This window comes from Schistocerca nitens, chromosome 12 (genome assembly GCF_023898315.1).
Source record: "Schistocerca nitens isolate TAMUIC-IGC-003100 chromosome 12, iqSchNite1.1, whole genome shotgun sequence".
Lineage (NCBI taxonomy): Eukaryota > Metazoa > Arthropoda > Insecta > Orthoptera > Acrididae > Schistocerca > Schistocerca nitens.
In genome coordinates this window covers 1,560,865-1,584,103 of record NC_064625.1, presented here as the reverse complement: position 1 = coordinate 1,584,103, position 23,239 = coordinate 1,560,865, and the positions used below count along the sequence as shown (strand labels likewise).

At 42.7% G+C, this 23,239-nt stretch overlaps 1 protein-coding gene across 7 annotated transcripts in view; it reads right to left on the bottom strand.

Annotated features, from left to right (window-relative positions):
* Nucleotides 1–8,098: 8,098 nt before the first annotated feature.
* LOC126215386 (programmed cell death 6-interacting protein) overlaps nucleotides 8,099–23,239 on the bottom strand; it is a 168,801-nt gene continuing 153,660 nt past the window's right edge. For 4 of the 7 annotated variants that reach the window (XM_049942089.1, XM_049942087.1, XM_049942090.1 and 1 more), the window contains 2 exons: nucleotides 13,606–13,872; nucleotides 8,099–9,248 (listed from right to left, as the gene is read on the bottom strand). In XM_049942089.1, coding sequence (XP_049798046.1) covers nucleotides 9,142–9,248; nucleotides 13,606–13,872 — 374 coding nt within the window. In that variant the 3' untranslated portion in view covers nucleotides 8,099–9,141. The remainder of the gene's footprint in view (nucleotides 9,249–13,605; nucleotides 13,873–23,239) is intronic. The other 3 variants (XM_049942088.1, XM_049942091.1, XM_049942093.1) reach the window with 1 other exon arrangement.

Genomic DNA, 23,239 nt, shown 5'->3' with positions numbered 1-23,239 from the left:
TATTCTTCACGTTTACACGTTCGCAGCCCTCTGCTGCTAGAGGGCTCCGAATTGTAGCGTGTAATACGGTGGCGTGTAACGGTTTGTGAGAATCTGTGAGCTTCCAGTTCGAAAAGTTCGTCCACACGTGGAGCACCGTCTCCTTCCGGGTGACAGTGGCGGACCGAACACGAGTGCTGCGACGAACTTAAAGAACACCTTCCGAGACTTCACTTTGATAGCGATGAAAGGTTGCAGCCTCGTCGACAAAGTGACAGTGTCAACAAACTGGCCTCTCGTCAGGAGAAACGTGTTCGTCGCCAGGGTGACTGTGTCGAGAAATAAATATGGAGATGTGAAGAATAAAAGTGTAGCTGTGAATAATGTCTGTTTGATTTAAAAATGTTTTTAAGAGTTTTCACATAAAAAATTCGGAGGCATTACGTTTGAGCAGGCCCTCGTACATTACACTCGAGAATGGCTGCGCAGCTCAAACTCTGTAGTAGTGAAAAATAAAGGACAGTGCACAAAACTGAAACCATTCCAGAAATTTAGCACGGCTTAAGCTTAAAATACAGTATTTACCAGATTATAGCACGAGGTGTCTTCCCAGAGTTGTCTGACACTCGTAGATTAAACTGTTGCAGCTGAGATCAACGTTTTTACAACAGGAAATGGATTGATACCATTAAACCGTTCTTTAAAGAATGAACTCCCACATATAAAACAGTTTCCGATATCAGGTTAATTTACAAATCAGTTAATGTGTTAAATATTTGACGTTAGGCGTGCAAGAGAAAAAACCTTTAGGAGAGGTTTCAGACGGTGCTGAAAGTCTGTCGAAAGTCACTATGTGCTCTCATTATGAAACTTTGGCTGAATATAAACTGTATAATTTGTACCCCATTTTTACACTTATAAAATTTTGCAGGCACATTCAATGGTATGTGTGGATAACTGTCTGCAAACTGTGTTCAAATGAGGTCAGTAGTAAAGAAGAAAGAAGTATAAATTAAAATGTCACACCCGATGCTAAAGTTTTACAGCAATAACAGTGAAAATTTAGTAAGCGACAAACTTTTTTTCCTTTCATCATTGTGTGTGTGTGTGTGGAGGGAGGGGGGGGGGGTGTCAGTGAGAAAAACATTTGTAGAGGCTTGAAATTACGCATATACTTGGGACTCGCCAAGGGCTCTCGTCCTCAAATAGTGGATCAGTGACATCCGGATATTTGCATGCCATCAATTACATTGCTCCAAGGCAAACACACTGTTTTTAACTGTAATACTTTTGTTACACTTTTAACGTAAGATTGGACCACTTCGTGAGTAGATTATGACAGCTCTTAAAATTTTGAAATTTGGTCAATAATTACACAAAACATTGAAAAACAAATTTTTGTTGCCGCTATTCTGCAAATAGGGCCAGGTTCTGGGATGGAATTTCAGTATTACAGATAGGGGTCATTTTACATTTACAGATAAACCTTTGGCAATCGAGGTCTCGCACGCATCTCTTGCGAAGGATCCAACTGGGAACAGTGACACCGGCTCAGCTGAGAACTCTGACGAATGTCGGGAGTCACATCCCCGCAAGCTTCGAGCGAAACTGGCTTTTACCGTGGTTAGCGGACAGGAAATTTTGTCACGATACCGAATCTGGGCTTTTTGTGAACATCCACTGTGTTTAAATTGTAGTTTGCCCGAATCCATTAGCAGTCTGAATTGAAGCGACTAAAATCAGACAAATACTCAAAATAGTATATATTTTTGTGGGAGAAGGTAGAAGTCTAGATAGGGGCCAGTGGCTCACCGTGAGCTACGGTGGGAACAAAAGAGGATCTGTCAACTGCCAGTGAGAAAGCAGTTGGCAGACAACATTTTGGAAATGAGAGATGTCACAATCTCACATTGGCATAGATGTTTATTCAGAAAGAAACAGCAGTGTTTGTAGTTCACACCCTAGCCACAACATACTCTGTAGAAGCAGCCAAATATTTGTCGCCCCCGAGATTGTAAGTTTCATTGCTTCTCATATACACTATGAGTCAGAAGGAAAGGTACACGCTTTGAGGGGCAATAGTATTGGTGATTCTGAACAAAAAGCGTTATACGAACGTATGTCCTGTTCGTATCACTTTCTGAGGAAACTAAGGAACACAGAGAAGAACAGGGGAAATGAAGGTCATAGTAAATGAAACACTGTGATGTCATGTTGTGCTTAATTATGTACATTTCCTCACAAAGGACGTTCAAAAAATTGTAGAGAGCTGCCGTGTTGCCGGTCTGAGCTCATTCTTACGGTCCTTTACTCGAGCGCACACGTCTGTCGCACGTCCTCCTTCACCGGCACTCGCGTGCAAATACAACCGAAGCGACATTAGACTGTGTCGTATTGTCTTTACTGACCTTTCCAATTCGTACTTCACTTGTGCTCACGAGCGAGAAGTTCCCCATTTGTGTCCACTCTGTGCTTGTTAATTTCGCTCTTAAGCTAACCCTATAAACTGTAATCTAAGGGAGGAAGATCGGGTGACTTCCGTGGCCGGGTGAGTGATCCGATGCCAGGAGTACATTTCAGTGAGGTACAGTGTTACTGGCCATACGGATTTTCCAACAGCTGTATGTCAGTTGTCATTAAGGGGAGTTAGAACGGATTTTTTGTTTTTCACGTTTTCGGATTTTTATCTCATTATAAAATTTGCAGTTTTGCAAATAAAATGATATATCTATCACTTATAAACTCACATGGGAAGTATTTTATTTTATTTTTTTAAATGTAATCTACACCAGTTGAAAATGTTAAAATTTTTATGTGCATTACTTCAAGATCTAACAAAATTGGTAATATTTTTATATAGAAGGCTGTGGATTACTGTGTTATAAAGGTTAAATTATGTGTTTGTATCGGTAGCACTGACAAATACAGTGTCGTATCGTTTCGTAGTATAAACACGCATCGTCTGTCGAAGTGGTAACGTTTTTCTGAGGAAAAGTGACGAATAGATTAGTAAATCTCTCAAAAAGTAAAATATGATGCCAAAACGAAGTGCTTTTAAGAAACACGGGTTTCACGGCAATAGATTTTCGAATAAAGGGAAACACTGTGTTCAGCATGTGGCGTGTGAAGTTACAGACAATGAAATACAGGCAAACTCATCCGTATCTAGAAAAACGCCCATTAGTGCTTCGAAGATTAAAATAAAAACATTGTGATACACAGTTTTCTCAATAAGAAAGTGATGTAAATGGTAGGTTCGGGTATATTCTGATAGATTTACACATCTTAACGAGGGTGTTAGGTGTATGTGTATGTTGTAAAATATGTGGAGGGCCAGTTTGTTTACGTGAGGACAATAAAGTATCAAATGGACTAGCCAGGAAACTTATCATTAATTGTGCCAGTTGTAAATATATCTCATTATTTTGAAGTAAATGTTAGGTGTTTTTGTGGATTGAGAGCTACTGGCAAAGGACACACTGCAGCAGAAACAATGTGTGCCGTGATGAATATGCCACCCCCATCTCGTAAAATTGACAAGTATGCAGGATTTATTGGTGCTGCTGTGGAATCTGTTGCATGTGAGTCAATGAAGGGTGCTGCAAATGAAACTGTCGACATAAATGACGGTATGACTGACATACCGGTAACTTTTGATGGCACTTGGCAGAAGTGTGGCTACAGCTCTAAGAATTCTGTTGCTACAGTTACCAGTGTGGATACTGGAAAGATAACAGATTTCCAGATTTTAACCAAACATTGTTGTAAGTGTAAATCAGGGAATGAAGAAGGGCATATCTGTGACAGAAATTATGAAGGAACAAGGGGTAATACGGAGACGTGAACACAAGGGGAGTGTGTTACACTGAGTTCTTAGGTGACGGGGACTCAAAAGCATACGACAGTGTAGTAGCCGCTCAGTCTTATTGTGAGAAGATTATCACAAAACTGGAATGTGTTGGTTATGTCCAGAAGAGGATGGGCACCAGGTTGAGGAAGTTGAAACAAAGTTTGAGACACAAGAAACTTTCTGATGGTAAGGCTGACAGACAAAATGGTTGATGAACTGCAGCAATATAATGGGGTGGCCATTTGAAGCAGGTAGTATGGGCTACCTTCTTCCACAGACAGTCAACTGGTGGAAAACCAGTGCATTCCCTTTGCCCTCCTGGACCTGATTCGTGCTGCTATTACCACAATGTCCATTACTCATACAGCCATAAACACTCCATCCCAGCAGCAGTCGTGGATATCGTAAAACCTATTTACCGGAGACCTGGCAAATCCTGAATTACTGAAGAAGTGTCTACACGATCAGACTCAAAATCCCAATGAGTCATTCAATAATCTTAAATGGACTGGTTTGTTTGGGTGGCCATCTTCCGCAGCAGCTGTTAACCTCTGTTATTATAGGTTATCTGCCTTGAGTTGACTGCAGTGTAGTTAAAAAGAATTACACCATATGCATTTTGCTTTTATTTACAAAGCATCTTCTGTGGTATTGGTGTTTCTTTACATAGTCTGCACATTTTCTTTTTAATTACATTGCAGTCAGCTCAAGACAGATAACCTATAACAACAGATTATATGGACTCGCTTACCAAAAAATGTTTCTGTTGCAATAAAGACAGTAAAGTTGGGGGGGGGGGGGGTGTCAGTGATGCTGTTATTGCTTTTAATGATGGCAACATTGGTAGGGTGAAAGTGCTACAGCATATGGGAATGAATCCTGGAGCAAACTTCATCAGAGAACTTGAACGGATGGACAAGGTTCACATTGATAAAGCAGAGTCCCACTAAGGAGTCCAGAAAGAAGAAAAAACTCGGAAAAAAGTCAGAGGATCGTATACAGTATGGTGCAGGGTGCTTCTGAATGACTAAAGATAAAAATAATTAAGCACATATTAAGTGAGTTACAGTCTTTAGAAACTTTATAAGCCGTTCTTGAAAATTTACATTTTCTGTTGTATTTTTCCCTAAATCTCAGAAACCACTTCGAGTAGAGTATTCAAATTTCCAGGGAGTAATAAGATACATATCCTTGAGTATAATGAACTAAAAGAAGAACATAATGTTATGTATAATTAAAATTACTTAGGATAATGTACAAAAAGTATACAAAATTTTAACAGTGTAATCAAAAAATTGTATTTCCTAAAGCAGTGTCCGAAATGCAGTTATTGTACTTCAGTAGACTCAGAACATACAGTTTAATGTCCTGTAAAAGTTTCATGTCAATGGCTGCAGTGGTTCCTGAAATACAGGACTCAGAGCGCCATAGACACGGGTTTACAGGTAGATGCCGTGTTTCTTGACTTCCGCAAGGCGTTCGATACATTTCCCCACAGTAGTTTAATGAACGAAGTAAGAGCATGTGGACTATCAGACCAATTGTGTGATTGGATTGAAAAGTTCCTAGATAACAGAACGCAGCATGTCATTCTCAATGGAGAGAAGTCTTCCGAAGTAAGAGTGATTTCAGGTGTGCCACAGGGGAGTGTCATGGGACCGTTGCTGTTGACAATATACATAAATGACCTGGTGGATGACATCAGAAGCTCACTGAGGCTTTTTGCAGACGATGCTGTGGTGTATCGAGAGGTTGTAACAATGGAAAATTGTACTGAAATGCAGGAGGATCTGCAGCGAATTGACGCATGGTGCAGGGAATGGCAATTGAATCTCAATGTAGACAAGTGTAATGTGCTGAGAATACATAGAAAGATAGTTCCCTTATCATTTAGCTACAAAATAGCAGGTCAGCAACTGGAAGCAGTTAATTCCGTAAATTATCTGGGAGTACGCATTAGGAGTGATTTAAAATGGAATGATCATATAAAGTTGATCGTCGGTAAAGCAGATGCCAGACTTAAGATTCATTGGAAGAATCGTAAGGAAATGCTATCCGAAAACACAGGAAGTAGGTTACAGTATGCTTGTTCGGCCACTGCCTGAATACTGCTCAGCAGTGTGGGATTCGTACCAGATGGGGTTGATAGAAGAGATAGAGAAGATCCAACGGAGAGCAGCGCGCTTCGTTACAGGATCATTTAGTAATCGCGAAAGCGTTACGGAGATGATAGATAAACTCCAGTGGAAGACTCTGCGGGAGAGACGCTAAGTAGTTCGGTACGGGCTTTTGTTAAAGTTTCGAGAACATACCTTCACCGATGAGTCAAGCAGTATATTGCTCCCTCCTACGTATATTTCGCGAAGAGACCGTGAGGATAAAATCAGAGAGATTAAAGCCCACACAGAAGCATACAGACAATCCTCCTTTCCACGAACAATACGAGACTGGAATAGAAGGGAGAACCGATAGAGGTACTCAGGGTATCCTCCGCCAAACACCATCAGGTGGCTTGCGGAGTATGGATGTAGATGTAGATAGGAAAGCCAAGTCACTAAACTTAACATTGTCGGGATAGGGCATTCCAACTCCCCTTAGAAAAGGGCATATGTTCATTTATAGGTTTTTGTTCAGTATCACCAATAATGTCACCCCACAAAGCTTGTATATTTCCTCTTGAATCACTCTGTATAGAAATACACGGTCTCCGATCTCACCTCTCGTTAGTTAGGCATATTGTCATCCCCTATAATGATACTGGTCACAATAATAATATCACAGACAACTGGCTTAGATAGTAAGCAAAAAAGGAAGTGAAGATAAAAATTAATATTAAGCATTTCCTCTTTATTTTATTTCTCTTTGTATGATCAAAAGATAGGCAATCAATAAGTGGCATACGTTTAGAACAGGTAAGATTTAACTTTGTCAGATTATGTCATTAAAACAGTTAATAATTTTGTTAGTCAGGATAGGTTAAAAATAATTTTTTCTCAAGGGTAGGGTCATTCTTGTACTTGAGTGAATATGGCTATAAATTTTGTAATCCATAATTACTTGTTTTGTGCTAGTCTTTAGTATCCATATCGTAATACCCAAGGAACTTATGTCACCGAGAAATCAGTGAACAAATCTCTCCCATATACATGTCATAAAATGATTAACAGAAAAACTATAGAAAACTATACAAAAACTACAGAAAAGCTCATTCGAGACTGACAGACAGTAGTTTCTCCCTAAGTACCACTGGGAAATGGAACAAGACGGGGAAAAACAACAGTGACATACAAACAACACTCCACCAGACCGTAACTTGTGAAGCACCGGTCTAAATGAACTATTCACCGCAGCATCAAATCCGGTCGTCTGTCCTCCGGACAACACAGTGTCGTGCACAGCAGCGAACTCGAATTTCGTTAGGTGAGCCGTCACTACGAATCACTTCAGAGCGTCGGTGCCGGGTGTCTGCTGCCGCTCGCCTCACATTTGGCGTCAGTCCCACACCCGGGCAAAAAGAGTCAGGTATGCTGAATTACCAGAAAGGAATAAATGTGTTCTTACGGAACGTGTTCTGAAAAGATTCCGACAGTCCCTATTTATAACTAGTTTCAGTTCACAATTCCTCTGTCTGGGGAGATATTTCCAGTTTTCATCAAAATGCAGCTCTTCCTCACTCCTATCTGCTATCGACTGATCGTCTGAAACAAATATCGGACCTACGAATTTTCACTTTTTTGCGTGTGCTTGTAGTTTCATAACAGATGACTTAAACAGCACCGAGCGAGGTGGTGCAGTGGTTAGCACACTGGACTCGCATTCGGGAGGACGACAGTTCAATACCGTCTCCGGCCATCCCGATTTAGGTTTTCCGCGATTTCCCTAAATCGTTTCAGGCAAATGCCGGGATGGTTCCTTTGAAAGGGCACGGCCGATTTCCTTCCCAATCCCTCCCTAACCCGAGCTTGCGCTCCGTCTCTAATGACCTCGTTGTCGACGGGACGTTAAACACTAACCACCACCACCACCACCACTTAAACAGCAATATAACTGCACAAAACTTTGTCATAAACTTGACAAAATAATTGCAGAAAAACATCAGATGTTGGAGTTTATAAAGATTTTGTTTTACATTTCAAGTCAACCATCCATATACTGAGGTATTATTCTCTGCCTCAGTAACGAGACACCTGCAGAGTACCAGATTTGACGGCTGTCGTGTAGGAGGAAAAGGCGAGCGCAAATGTCGTAAATAATTTTAAGAAACAGCAATTAATCCTCAACATATTTTTATTGATTGAACTTTTTAACATACAAAATATATAAGAGTTTTCTGTGCAGCACTTACCATCTCCAGCATAATTAACTGTATAAACATCACACCAGCAATGCAAATGCTGGGAATATAAAAAGAAATCAAGCAAACTCACTACAAAACACATTTTGATTATTATAATAGTAACAACTGAAATAAAAGAGAGACAGTACAGTAAAGCCTTCTACACACAGTCTCAGAAGGAGAAGCACCACAGTCTCCTCTACACTCGGGCTGCTCATTTCCACAAGCAAAGCTACACATCTCTCTGCCTACTTTTCAGACAGTGGAAATTAGAAAACCGACCGGAGCTGTACGCCACACATCCTTACTTTGAGACAGAATGAAACTGCCTGTTAAAATTAAATGATGATAAAAGAAAGAGTACAGAGCAAGTTTTTTTAAACCGAATATACGCACCTTCCTAGAGGAGGGACTAGCTTAAAAGTGCCCCCATACGAGCTCACCAACTTTTGCCCACAGAAAAAGGCACAGAAATCAATTGGAGAAAAGAGGGTAGGAATGTTGTGTGCACAGCAGTCTCCGACACAGCCTGCCTAAAAATGTCCGTTCAGGCGAGAAGTTAAAAGATCAGTTTCAAATATTCTCGAACGACAAACGTACGACAATCAGTGTAGCCGCGTACGGAAACGAGACCCGGTGCGATACGATACCGCGTGCCGTCGCGAGTGCCGGCCACGGCACGCCGCGCAGAGGGAGGACGACAGCAGACGGCTACGTAGACGGAGACCGGCACCTTTCCGCCCGCCTCTCGAAGAGCGGCAGTGACGTCCGAGGTGGAAGTACAGGAGGTTTACAGAAGCACAAAATGCGTAGAAATACGTAACGAACGGCAATTTTGACGCACGTAGTTCCCGTGCGACTAGCTGTGGTGAGGCCTGCAGGCTTACGTGCAGATAGACTGACAGACGGGTAAATTTTATGCCGCGGTGCACAGTCTCGGAGCTGCAGCTGGCAGCCCCGGGGCTCCGGAACTACGTCACCACTGCCTGTTCTGTGGCGGCTGCTGCTGCTGCTGCTGCTGCTGCTGAGGATAGCCGGGGTAAGACTGGTACGGCGGCGGCTGCGGGAAAGGGTAGACGTACCCTGTCGGAATAAAACAGAGGACGAAAATTAGACACACTATCGTGTAGCCGTACAGTGAGACGGTGGAATGTTACGGGTTATATCTAGATGCCACCCTCACCTTCCTCTAACCTCCGAACTGTCGTATCTAGTCGAGACACCGAACCGCAGTGCAACTCGGCACTTTCCACGTTAACACAGTCAAAGTGAAAGAACAAGTACCGGGCACAGCCGGGTAGTCGAAGGCCAGTCGTTTTCTAGCACAGTCCGGCAATTACCCGTAGTGTCACAGAGATACAGTAGTAGCACGGTGCTAGTAGCGTCAGAGTCAAACACCGTGCAGCACGAGTCCGGGCGAGGCCGATCGGAAGAACGTTACTGTGCCGACTCGGTGGTGCACAGATAACCTTAATTGCACGAGGGAAAGCACAGGACGGAACAACAACAACAATATGGAAGAGAGAGAGAGAGACTGCTACTCACCACATAGAGGATGCAACACGAAAAAGAATACAAGAAGTATTTCAGAGCTTTTGGATAACGTCCACACACAATTGCACAACAACTACCTCTCACACCACACAGACACAAAACTACTGCGTCTGGGCACCGAGGCCCAACTGCGACTGCCCGACACGAGCTGCAGTCCAGCACGGGCGGTAAGGAGGAGGTGCCCCGCTCGTTACTGTCGATGCCGTGCACCTCTTGCCACTAATGAACACTACCTCGGCCTATAACACCATTACCGGTCACTACGAGCAACCGTACGCTCGCCTGCAATTGCTCCTCTTTCGGAGGCACCGTCTACGGACAAACTCGTGGTTCGGAAACGGGCACCTGCGTGTCCGTCCTCTGATAATATATTCCTGCGCCACCTAGTGGAATGCTTCCGAATTACCCAGAATGTCGGACCCGTTATCCGGTACGGATTAACCGAGGACGACACCTTCGTGATGGGGACCGAGAGCGAGGGCACACTACCCACATTCCTCCGGAAGCTCGGCACCGTCTCCGACGTTCGCTTCACCTCGTCCGCCTCGGCCCGACGACCCCCCTACCTCGGTACGGACCTCTACCTCGAGGACGGCCGCACCGGTACCTCGCCCGCATCGAACCTCGCGACCGCAGGCAGTATCTCCACTTCTACAGCCGCTACCCGTTCTACGTCGGGAAGTCCCTCCCGTACGGCTCGGCCGCACGCGGTCGACGGGGCCGTAGCGACGGGCGGTCGCCGTCGAAATACGGCAGGGGTCTCGCCGAAGCCTTCGCGGGCCGAAATCGCCCGCCGATCTTCCCCGGAAATGCGTCTCCCACACCTCGTCCTTCCGGTGACCCGTCACTTCCGACACGCCCACTGTCCGGCCACAGAGGGCTTCTACTCTCTCGACTCTGTACCACCCGTGACTGCAGCACCTGAATCGTATTCTCTGCCGTAATTTCAAATGTCTTTCATCCTGCACTGAAATCGGAAATAGCTTACCCACCCCTCCCACAGTGGTACTGTACTGTGCTTCCAACCGTTCACCTCGTGGCTCGCATCCCTGTCACACACCCAGATGCCGGACCTGTATCGATATACGGCTCGACCACTCAGTTGCCGAACGTGCCACCCGACACCATTGCTTCACTTTAATGATTGCTTTCTAGCCTGTGCCACCTGGATTCTTCCCAGAAACATCAGTTTTTCTGAACTGCACAGGAGGTAACTCCCCTACAACACATCCTTTGTTCCCATACCGCCCCCGCCTCCATCTGCCTAACCCACTCACACACACACACACACACACACACACACACACACTCCTCCCTCCCCACAAGTCCCTCTCACAGTAGCACAGCTTCCTGACCCTGCTCCCATCACGCCCTTCACACACTAGCATCTTTCCCCCTCCCCATCCCACATATCGTCCTTATCCCCACTACCCACCAAAGCTAGACTTCTGCTTCTGCAGAATGACCTTGTCCAAAAGCTTTGAAATATTTCTTTTTGTCATTGTGCCTGTCTCCAACTCAGTGCCATGTCTGTGTGGTGAGTAGCAATCTACCCTTTTCATATTGTTGTACCTCTAATTAAACGTTTACGATTCACGGTGTTTATCTCAAGAAACAACAGATTGACAACTCCGTCAGCATTAGCATTACTAAGAGACAGGTATATTTTTGAAATCGTATCAATAGTTTTACGATCATCATATTTTTATACTCTGACCGACAGTTCAGAATCTCCCGTGCAAACTGCACACGTGACAGTTCGTCGAGGGAGTGTATACTAGTGCTTCTGTTCGGATGTGACATTCAAATAACTCGGTAATACTTTTGTTTTCGTAAGCACTTTCCCACAGTGCACATTTCTATTTTAGACGAGGATGTTTGATGGCTGTGCTTTGCACCATTATGCACGGTACGCGATTATTAAATTACTGCTACTGCTACTGATGTAGCCACGTACGTTACAGGTGGTAGATACTATGTTCGTATAATGGTGCATTCGATGCAGTTATACGATTTGTGTTTGACTCCTTTTTACTGTGGTGTGTTACGTTTCAGACACACTGGAGAATGGACAATGCCTGAAAGTGGCAATGCAAAAAATAAATAAATACAAAATTTTGTACACAGTACGGTTTCAAAATGTCATTCTTCAATTTTATTTGTCTGTTGGGCCTAAGCAACTGATTGCAGTAGGTTTTAAATCGGATAGGATGTGGACGTGTGTTCCCACAGTCAGTTACGTGTGCCAGAGCGTACATCCCGAGAGAGTCCTCGAGTGTGGGGTCTCCGACAGAACGATTACTCGAAGGTTCTGCCGGAGGAGCAGACGGGGAAGTGCTCAGTACCGAGGCACAGTACGCCACAGCTTACTGCCGGCCGAGGACAGCAACATTAGCCCTTCCTCGTGACTGTTCGGTGACTGGAAACGCTACAGTAACAAATGCCAATCTGTGAGCTTCTATCTGTACCAGACAGTGGTTTAGAAGTGGTAGACACAAAAATAGTGCAAAATGAAATTCTCACACTGCAGCAGAGTGTGTGTTAATGCAACACTTCCTGGCAGATTAAAACTGTGTGCCAGACCGGGATCCGAAGTCCGGATCTTTGCCTTTACGGGAGAGTGCTCCACCGACTGAGCCGACCGTGCACGACACGCGACCCGTCTTCACAGCTTCACTTCTGCCAGTACCTCGTCTCCTACCTTTAGAACTTCACAGATGCTCTTCTGCAAAACTTGCAGGACTAGCATTCCCGGAAGAAAGGATATTGTGAAGGCACAGCTTATCCACGGCTCGGGAGATGTTTGCAGAATGAAGTTTCGTATCAGCGTACACTCCACTTCAGAGTAAAAATTTCATTCTGGAATCATCCCCAGGCTGTGGCTAAGTCGTGTCTTCACAATACCCTTTCTCCCAGGAATGCTAGTCTCGCAAGAGAGCTTCTACGAAATTTGGAAGGTAGGAGAATAGGCACCGGTGCAAGTAAAGCTGCGAAGACAGGTCGCGAGTCGTGCTCGGGTAGTTCTTTCGGTGAAGTCCCGAGTTCGAGTCACAGAATTAGTGGCCCTACTCACATTACGGAATTAGTGGAGTACACCGTAGTCAGGTCTAGTATCAGCAGCTCAGCTTACTATTTACTGAAACGGGAGAGAACCCATCTGGGAAGTACTTCACAGTGTTACACTCCTGCAGCTTCTCTCTCACAAATACACACTGCTATGTGCAGAAGAAAATTACAAGGTTCCTTCCATTTACAGATTACACTGTTCAGTTATGACGTATTCCATACTACAATTCCAACATAATGTAAAAACAACATAAAAAATACGTTAATCTCGACAAATAAATCTTTTGTGTATCAGTCTGAAGAGTATCTCACTTTTAGTATTCTTCTGCATTATCGTATCTGTATATGAGGTTCTGACTGTGTGTTAAAATGACTACTTATCAATAGGCAATGTAACTTACAGTACTGTGAACAGGACTAGGACACAACGGAAGACAGATAAACTGGCCAGAAGAGCTCAGAAAGTATACGAGGTCGGCAAGGCACTCGGACCTCGAGCTGAGAGAAACCCGTATACTACGAGAAAGAAGTTAGGCAAAAATAAAGGGGAGAGAGAGCACGAGGTTGAAGACAGTACAATGATAAGCTCTGTGCCAGCCAGAAGGAGCAAATTAAGAAGTAAAGATCGATTAGAGGAGGAAATAAAAAGTGAAAGAATAATGCAGTCACAGAATATGAAAAAACGTGGGACGAGGGGGATCTGTACGCGCTAGTACGATCTACGCAACTCTAGATCTACGCAACTTCACCATTATTTGTGGCTCTTAATGAACACCGACTTAACGAGGGTGGAAAAAACTTAGAGTGAAATACGACGTACCTGGTTGATGTGGATACGGTACTGCAGCTCCCCCGACACCGGCGGTGTAAGGGTTGAACGAGCCGGGGGGCGGCACGTACGTCGGATACGGAGCGGCGGACGACGCACCGTACGGCACGGGCATGCCCTGCGGGTACACGGGGTACGGGAGTGCCCCGGTCCCTGCGGCAGGGGTCACCGGCGGCGGGGCGGACGATCCCCCCTGGCTCGTCGACGGTGGTGGCGGGCGCGGGGGCGGTGTCCCCTTCTTGTCGTCCGAAGTACCTGCTGTGAGATCGACACCTGTCACCGCACGTCTGTTCCCGGAGATACCTTCGAGGCTGTGTATTCACACACACTATAAAATGTAATCTACTAGTGACTAAAGGATTAGGGCAAAATATAGATACCTTGGCTGCCTATGGAATGCAGATTGTAGTTTTTATATATATATATATATATATATATATGATAGGGAAGTAAAGTTAAATATCTTCTAACCAAATTTTCCAACATTCCAGAACATTTATACAGCCAGGTTTCACATTACACATTCCAGAGATCATGTCAGCAAGAACAGTGAAAAATGCTTAGACATTCACACTTACTCTTAGATAAGAAACAGCTTCCCACAGTCATTCGACAAAATTTACCAAGTTCTTTACTAAGCAACCATTCTTTACAACTCACAAGAAAATGATTGTGTTTCACGTGTTCAAATATGCGAAGGCAAGTTTTGAAATCGTGAGCAGCTGCGCCAGAAAAATTTATGTGACTGTAAGTTACAGTTGGTACTGTTTTGCAATGGAACTACAAATTAAATGATAAATGAACAATAGAATAAAAGCAAAATAAATAAGAAATCAGAAATTAAAAATACGTAAGTCTCAAAAAACCTGTTGTCTACACTAATGGTAAATGAAGTGACACTAACATAAAAAGTAAAGCTGTTGTCAATTCTATTCTGAGCATTGTGCAGCTTTACTGTATATTCTTGTGTCGGAGATGCGTTCCTCTAAAGTCTCAAACAGTTCACTTCATTATTGATCGTTTCCTGTACAGCAACAGTAGATGCACAATGTGATTTGTCATTTCTAATATCTTGCAAAGTAAGTAACTGTCAATTTTTTTCCCCTTACTACCTGTAACCTTTTCTGTGTAATTTATTATTTTCACTATGATCTTCTTACTTTACAATGCTGACCGTGTTAATAAAAACTTTCTGGAACTCCCACTGTGCCAATTTGCAAGTGGCCTAAAGCAAACTCTGTCTTCACCCCCTAACACAGGGCGTCGCAGGACAAATGTTCAGCGTCGAGGGATACGGTACGATCGATCGTTCGACACAAACGTGTCTAGTAAACTTGGGCTCTAAACTGAACCCCTTAAAAGCTTTGAATACTTGTTCATCTTTGGTACTGTAAAACAAATCTCTCCTACTGCAAGCTCTTTACTTTCCATGTCGTAGGTGGATACAGTGTGGACCAAAATGAGAAAAAATTGTCTAGTAAACATGGGCTGTAAAGTGATATCTGAAGATCTGTGACCACTTGTTCAGTAGAAGAGATGTGTTTCACAACAGCAAATACGAGCAGACGCTCATAACTCTTAAGATGTGTATTTTAGAGCTCACGTTTATTAGAATATTTTTGCTTTGAACGATTGTTACTGTCGTATAACAGAATATTGACTGTTCCTCCTGGGACACTGTGTATACCTGTCAGTGATTGTGAACATTCAACTCTCGCAGCAATCACCCACTCGGCTACTCGACCCCATCTACGTGTGTTTACACGAGTGGCAACACGATGCAGTGCCCGACATTTCTCTGTCATTACTGGTTCAATCCTGTCCTCCATCTTTTCACCTCTATTTAATGGCTACATCTCCTATAATCAGCTTCACACATTCTAGCCCTTCTGCTGTCACTCCCAGCACTAAGTCGACTACCTCACAATGCCGAAGCAGATGTGCCTCTAACCTGTCCCACCTTCTGGTGGGAACTACTTTCCTCAGCTGGCCTTTTTAGTGCTTCTTTATTCTGAAGAAAGGGGAAAGTTGGAAGGAGAATATAGAAGGTCTATACGGGGGAGGTGTACCTGAAGTCAGTATTATATAAATGGAAGAGGACACAGATGAAAATGAGATGAGAGATATGATAATGGGAGAAGAATCTGATGGGCAAAGAGCCAGTGAATCAAATTCGTGCCCTTATACAGGGTGTTCCGGGAGAAAGACCCGAGTCGAAACGAGGCCTTAGGAGTAGACAATATTCTGTCAGAACTACTGATAGCTTTGGGAGAGCCAGCCGTGACAAAACTCTACCGTCTGGTGTGCAAGATGGCTGAAATACCCCGAGAAGAATATAACAGTTACAATTCCAAAGACAGCAGGTGCTCACAGGTGTGAATACTGCCAAACTATCAATCTGGTAAATCACAGTTGCAAAATGCTAACAGAAATTCTTTACAGAAGAATAGAAAAATAGGTAGAAGTCGGCCTCAGAGATCAGTTTGGACTCTAGATAAATTCAATTTGAATTCCATAGAAATGTAGGAACACATTAGGCAGTACTGACCTTGCAAATTATCTTAGAAGACAGGTTAAGTAAAAGCAAACCTAATTTTATAGTATTTGTAGATTTTGAGAAAGCTTTTGATAACGTTCACTGGAATCCTCCAAAATTATGAAGGTAGCAGGGGTAAAACACAGGAAGAGAGCGGCTACCTACAACTTAAACAGAAACAAAACGGCAGTTATAAGAGTTGATGGGCACAAAAGGGAAGCAGGAGTTGAGAAGGGAGCGAGACGGGGTTGCAGCCTATCCCTGATGTTATTCAATCTGTACACTGAGCAAGCAATAAAGGAAACCAAGTAAAAATTTGGAATAGGAATTACAGTCCACGGAGAAAAAATAAGAATATCGAGGTTTGCCCATGACACTGTAATTCTGTCAGAGACAGCAAAGGACTTGAAGAGCAGTTGAATGGAATGGACGTGTCTTGAAAGGAGGATATAAGATGAACACCAACAAAAGCAAAACGAGGATAATGGAATTAGTCGAATTAAATCTGATAATGCTGAGGGAATTGGACTAGGAAACGAGACATTTAAAGTAGTGGATGAGTTTTGCTATTTGGGCAGCAAAATAACTGACAATGGCTGAAGGAGAGAGGATATAAAATGTAGACTTGCAATGTCAAGAAAATGGTTTCTGAAGAAGAGAAATTTGGTAACACTGAATATACATTTAAGTGTTAGGAAATCTTTTCTGAAGGTATCTGCATGGAATGTAGCCATGTAAGGAAGTGAAACTATGGGCAATAAACAGTTTAGACAAGAAGAGAGTAGAAGCTCTATATAAATTTGCTGATACAGAAGAATGGTGAAAATTGGATGGATAGATAATGTAACTAATGACGTGGTACTGAATAGAGCTGAGGAGAAAAGAAATTTTTGGTACAACCTGTCTAGAAGACGGGATCAATTGATAGGACAATTCTGAGACATCAGCAGATCACTTAATATGGGGAGAGAGAGGGGGGAGAGAGAGAGAGAGAGAGAGAGAGAGAGAGAGAGAGAGAGAGAGAGAGAGAGAGAGAGAGTGGTGGGGGGGGGGGGGGGCATCAAATTTGTAGAGGGAGACCAAGACATGAATACAGTAAACATATTTAGAAGGATGTAGGGTGTTATCTGGAGACTAAATGGTTTACACAGAATAGAGTAGCATGAAGCATGGAGAGCTGCAACAGACTTCAGTGGGAAGATCATAACAGCAGCAACAACAACAACAACAACAATAAAATTTTGTATTCGCCTGCCTGCATAATTCAAACGGGCTCGTACACGACAGAACGGCCACGGTGAGCTAATCGAACCGGTCTCTCTACCGAGGACTGCAGTAACGACAGCAACAACCGCAAAAATCAGTTAGCAGCACGACGATAGTTCTTTGGTAACCCAGTGTACAGGTTAAGTCTCTGTGACTTATTAATACTTCGACGATTTCCACATTCTCGGAGGTTCTCCCTTTCGATAAAATGTACCGAATGTGATGACTGAACTAACGAACAGTTAACGAATACTGAGCCAGCATTAAAACACTGACGACCCATTTGTACGGACAGCCTTTCCATTTTCTTTTTGTCGAGAAAATATTGAATTATTTTGTTAGCAAATGGAAAGTGAAAAATAAAAAGATAATAGGGGGTGAGGCCAGAAGTGTAATAAGTGGCTGGCTACCAGCTTACCAGAGCCGAGTGTGGAAGTTTCAGCATCTGATGTAACAGTCAAAACCACAATTTTAGCAAATACCTGCTCCTCTTTTTCATTTTATTCTTTTATTTTTTAAAGAAAACATCTTCTGATTTTTTCCACATTTCAGTAGAAAGTTTGTACTGTGAACTTGAGAATTAACAAATACTCTATTAATGTAAGGAGTGATTACGGGTTCTAGCAATGTCTTTCTCGAGAAATCTTAATTTACGTACTACAAAGTTGTCTCCCAATCTGATTAAATTGTTATAGGGCATAATATTTGGGGGAGGAGGGGAGTGGGGTATTAAAAGCACCACAGATGAATCCCTTACAGCAGTTTCCCACATCACTGCTATAGGCAGGTAAACTGACTGACAAAAAGTTCACATTTCGTGCAGAATTTTACGTGCTCGCATTAGTGTTTATTACAAATTAGGAACTTCTTATTTTCCCACTCTCACACAAAGGTATCCGTCTCTCCCCTTTTCAAGTGACGGAGTACAGTTAAGTGCCGATGCCAGACCCCGTCCGTCTCGTCACTTTCGATTCGTACGTGGGCCCCGGGTGACTTTCTGACACAATCTCTTCGGAGTTTCATTCTTCGGAATCCCTCTCTCGCAGCTGCAGACATATCCAGAATCTAGCCTCCTCCCCCATTCTTCGAGTGACGAAGACGGTGTCACTCGCCACCTCAAAACACGAGCTGCTCTCTCGGTGCAAATACCTTTGAAGTTAAATTATTCCATCCGGGCATACTTTACAGGTTTCCTTTATCGTACATTTGGTGAACCAAAACGGATTATTACATTACATTTTATTCATTTAGTACTGTCCACCGTGTTTTCAGTCAAAGCTTATGTACTACAGGAACAACTATTCTGAAATCACAGAAATTAACTGACATTCTCTGTAATCAACTGTACACAACCAATTAGCCACATATTCCATATACTATATTCTCAACACCTGTTGTAATAATGTTAAATGTGTCATTTAAGTAACAATTGCACAAGTATACTGAAAACACATAACAAAAAGAAATTCAGCCAGAAAAGAAAGAGACTGAGGGTTGTAAAACAATAATGAGCTTGCTAGTATGAAAATATAGAAGTTGTGGTGTAGAAAGAACTTTAACCTAGGACTATTGCTGCCTTTAAGGTGTAAAGGCAGCTACACAGTGCTAGAAGCACTCTGGTCCAGTGACCACCTCGGTACACTCTGCCAGAACAAACACGGCAGTGCTGCCCTGACAAACACAGCTATCACAAGTACACACTGCGAGATGATTAACCGCACTGGGAGTCCACTCAGACCTGCGGACAAGTGAACGAGTGTTTCGTGTGACATCTGCTTCAGATAGTCCGTCAAAGAAAAGTGCTAAAACAGTTGTAGTGTCTACTGAACATAGTGAGTAAATTACTGCCCAAAGAACTTCTCTTTCTCAATAGCCATTAGCCATTTATAAAAACATAGCGTATTTCGTAACGGAAGAAGACGTTCGGTCACTCGTAATGAAACTACAGCTCGATTCACTGTACTACGTATTTTCGAGAAAATAGGTCGTCACGCAATTACGAGTTCGGCATCTAGACGGCAACGTACGAAAGTGATAGTCGTGTGGACAGTAGAAACAGTAACAGTGTAACACTTGGGCTGCATCTGACAGTGAAGTTTACAACAAATTTTGAAATGTAAAGAGTAGAAAACTTTTGTAAGGTGTGACTTAAAACATAAAGTGCAAGTCTTCTGAATCTAGTAAGTTAATCACATTTTTTTGGGATTATAATCATTATCCTTCCTTAAATAATTCAGCAATGAGGATAGGCAAACGATTCAAGTGTACCTACAGTTTCTATTCACTTAGATCATCTTAGAATGCATTTCATATAGCTAAGTGCACAATGAGAAATTAAACTTTTGCCACAAAATAATTTTCGAGATATATTTTGTTCGATCGACTCGATAAGCTCCTTTCTGAAGTGAAACCTTCGCAAAATCTTTCTAAAATGGCAGCTGCACCTTGTCTATTTAATAACAGTCAGAGGGTAGAACAAAAATGACTACAGCGACATCTGAACTACGCTCACAAGTGTCTCCAGAATTTAACACGACCGACAGTGAAAGATAGGGTGTGTGTGTGTGTGTGTGTGTGTGTGTGTGTGTGTGTGTGTGTGTGGCGGGGAGAGGGGGGGGCTCGCATTATAAGCTTCCACGTAGTGGAGAGGGTGCCAGGAGGCACAAATTGAGGACGAGAAACCTCGTCAGCAGTCACACGGCGTCATTACGGATCCCCAAAAGTTGGACTACTTCCTCTGTCGATGTGTGCCAAGTGTTCACAGGCTCCGAGAGCTAAAACTGAATAAAAATGATTTTTCAATTACATAAATGTGTTTTACCAACCACGAGAGTTATTTATCGTAATATTATGTATTTGTGTAAAGTTAACGAACCTAAAGAATTTATAAGACTGAGCCGCTGACGAGATGGCACTGTGTAACAGACAAATACGAGCATCAGATTAGATTAGTACTTGTTCCGTAGATCGTGAATACGACACTTTGTAATGATGTGGAACGTGTCAGGTTAATAAAAGGTGTATACACAAGATATTACATGACAATATTTTTAATTTTTTTCTGAGGGGGATGGGGAAATTACCCACTTACTATATCCAAAACTTCATCTAATGAGTAGAAGGAGTTGCCATTAAGAAATTCTTTTAATTTCCTTTTAAATGCTATATGGCTATCTGTCAGACTTTTGATGCTATTAGGTAAGTGACCAAAGACTTCTGTGGCAGAATAATTTACCCCCTTCTGAACCAAAGTTAGATTTAACCTTGAGTAGTGAAGATCATCCTTTCTCCTAGTGTTGTAGCCATGTACACTGCTATTACTTTTGAATTCATTTGCATTGTTAATAACAAATTTCATAAGTGAATATATATATATATATATATATATATATATATATATATATATATATATATATTGTGAGGCTACAGTGAAGATCTCTAGCTCTTTAAATAAGTGTCTGCAGGATGATCTTGGATGAGCTCCAGCAATTATTCTGATTACACGCTTTGGTGCAATGAACACTCTTTTACTCAATGATGAGTTACCCCAGAATATGATGCCATACGAAAGCAGAGAATGAAAATAGGCGTGATAAGCTAATTTACTGAGATGTATATTGCCAAAATTTGCAACGACCCTAATAGCGTAAGTAGCTTAACTCATACGTTTCAGCAGATCTTCAGTGTGTTTTTTCCAGTTCAATCCTTCATCAATGCATACACCTAGAAATTTACTGTGTGGAACTGTACGTACCGTGTTCAGATTCACGAAAGTCATAAGTGAGGTACTATTTGGTAAAAAGATAAACGTTTGCTCAAAAAAATGAAGGTTACCACACACAGTTGTGTGCACAAAATAGAAGTTGCACCATTATCGTATTTTCTTTCCTTATCAATCGTCAAAGTACAAATGTGGAATTTGACGAAACGGTGAAAACGCAGCAGCACAGAACGAAACAGCGAGAACACTCGACGGCGCCCACGTGTGGACAGACTGCATCAATTTCCACATCTCTGCACGGCAGTAATCCACCTACCAAAAGCCACAGAAATCACATTGTCCACATTTGCTACGAGCTGTTCCTTTCTGCTGCATATAAATTAGTTCATTTTAACTCTACGTGTCAACACACACTGTTTCTGGGGAATGTCAGATAACGCCTCACCTAAGAACCTTATTAACATGCCAGCCTTTACAACCTGTTACACAGTACTGTCTTAAATAGCTTGTGCTTCTGCAGACTTCACATTCATTATCTCCAGGCACTGATTGTACAAAAATGCAGAGTTTTACAGATAAATGATCTAAAAAGAGTGAGAGAACAGACATCTCTACAGTTTTGATCAGTTTCAGCCCTTCGACTCGAGGTACGGGATACGTGCAGCCGAGGAACGTGTCAGCAGACAGCACGATATGCAAGTCGGAACTCCCAACTGGGACAGAAGTACTGATTTTTCTGTGACACACAGTAGAATTACTCCTGTTTCTAATCAGAAATATAAAGGCTTTCTATCTGGTGAAGAAATGCAGTACGGGATGGTAAATGAAATGAAGTGTTTTAGATGGCAGAGAAGCAGCACGTTTGTATGGCCAGATCTTGCAACTACCAAATGTGCTTTCCTCTTCTCCTCCTCCCCCTATGCTGAGTGTTCACAAAATGCAAACGGTGTGTGTGTGTGTGTGTGTGTGTGTGTGTGTGTGTGTGTGTGTGCGCGCGCGCGCGCATTATCACAGGGAGGTGGCAGTGTTGGTGCATTTGTTGCGGGTGGCAGGTGTAGAAGACAGCTGCTGTGTGTGAGATTTCGAAAGTACATATCTTTTCGTCTAGCAGAAAGACTAATATGTGAAAGTTACTTACAGATTAAAACTGTGTCAGGCTAGAACTCTAACCGGGGACTCTGCATTCAGTGAGTGATGCTCTTAGTGAGCGAACAATCTGGACACGAAGCAGATTTATTTAGGAGATTAATGTCTGTAATACCAGCTCTAGAAACAGTACGGAGGTGAGCAGTAGCTGAAAGCTATTCCCCCCCACTGATATCACACTCTCATCCCATCCCTCACTGGATACACAATGCAGACAAAATCAAATCGATTTTACACAAAATGCTATCACTGAAAGAACCTGGGCACTACGAAGCTCGGGTACTACTGCTGTGTACGGCTTTAAGGGTGGAGTTAAAGGCAGCTCTACAAGTTTTACACTTGCCCATTCTAGAATGAAACTGTTTTCGATGTTTGTTCTGTGGCCGGAGGTGACCCACATTTACACGGAAAACACCAGTTTAAACGACGGATAGCATCTGGATGAAACGATTTCAAAGCGAATGCCGCCACCGGGAAATATCGTGTCAGTATTTTTTGACGAAACATTCGTTGCCTCGGCAATGGCGGTCGGTAGTGATGCAGACCTTTACAAATATCGGTTGGCAAAATTCTCAAGAATAAACCTGGCTAAGAAAACAGAATGGTGATTTTTATGAAACTACGGAGCACCTGACTGCGAAAGTATTTCAGTATTGGGGAGGGGGGAAAGCAACCTACAAGCAACTTACAATACGGGAAATGCCAGAGCACGAAACGTATTTCCCACATTTAGCTTCTAAGGTTTTTCATTTCTCCTCTAACTCTCCATCACTAATTTGTACTTAACCTCAACTGAATAGGCAATTTCAGGTGTAGGTGGGTAATTTGCAGATCCTGCAAAGAATTGACATACGGTACACAGCCATTGGATCATTACTAGGAGAAATGTGTCAGTCCACATGGAAAATATGTTACAAAATAAATGTGTTTCAAAGACTATTTTGACACTTTCACTT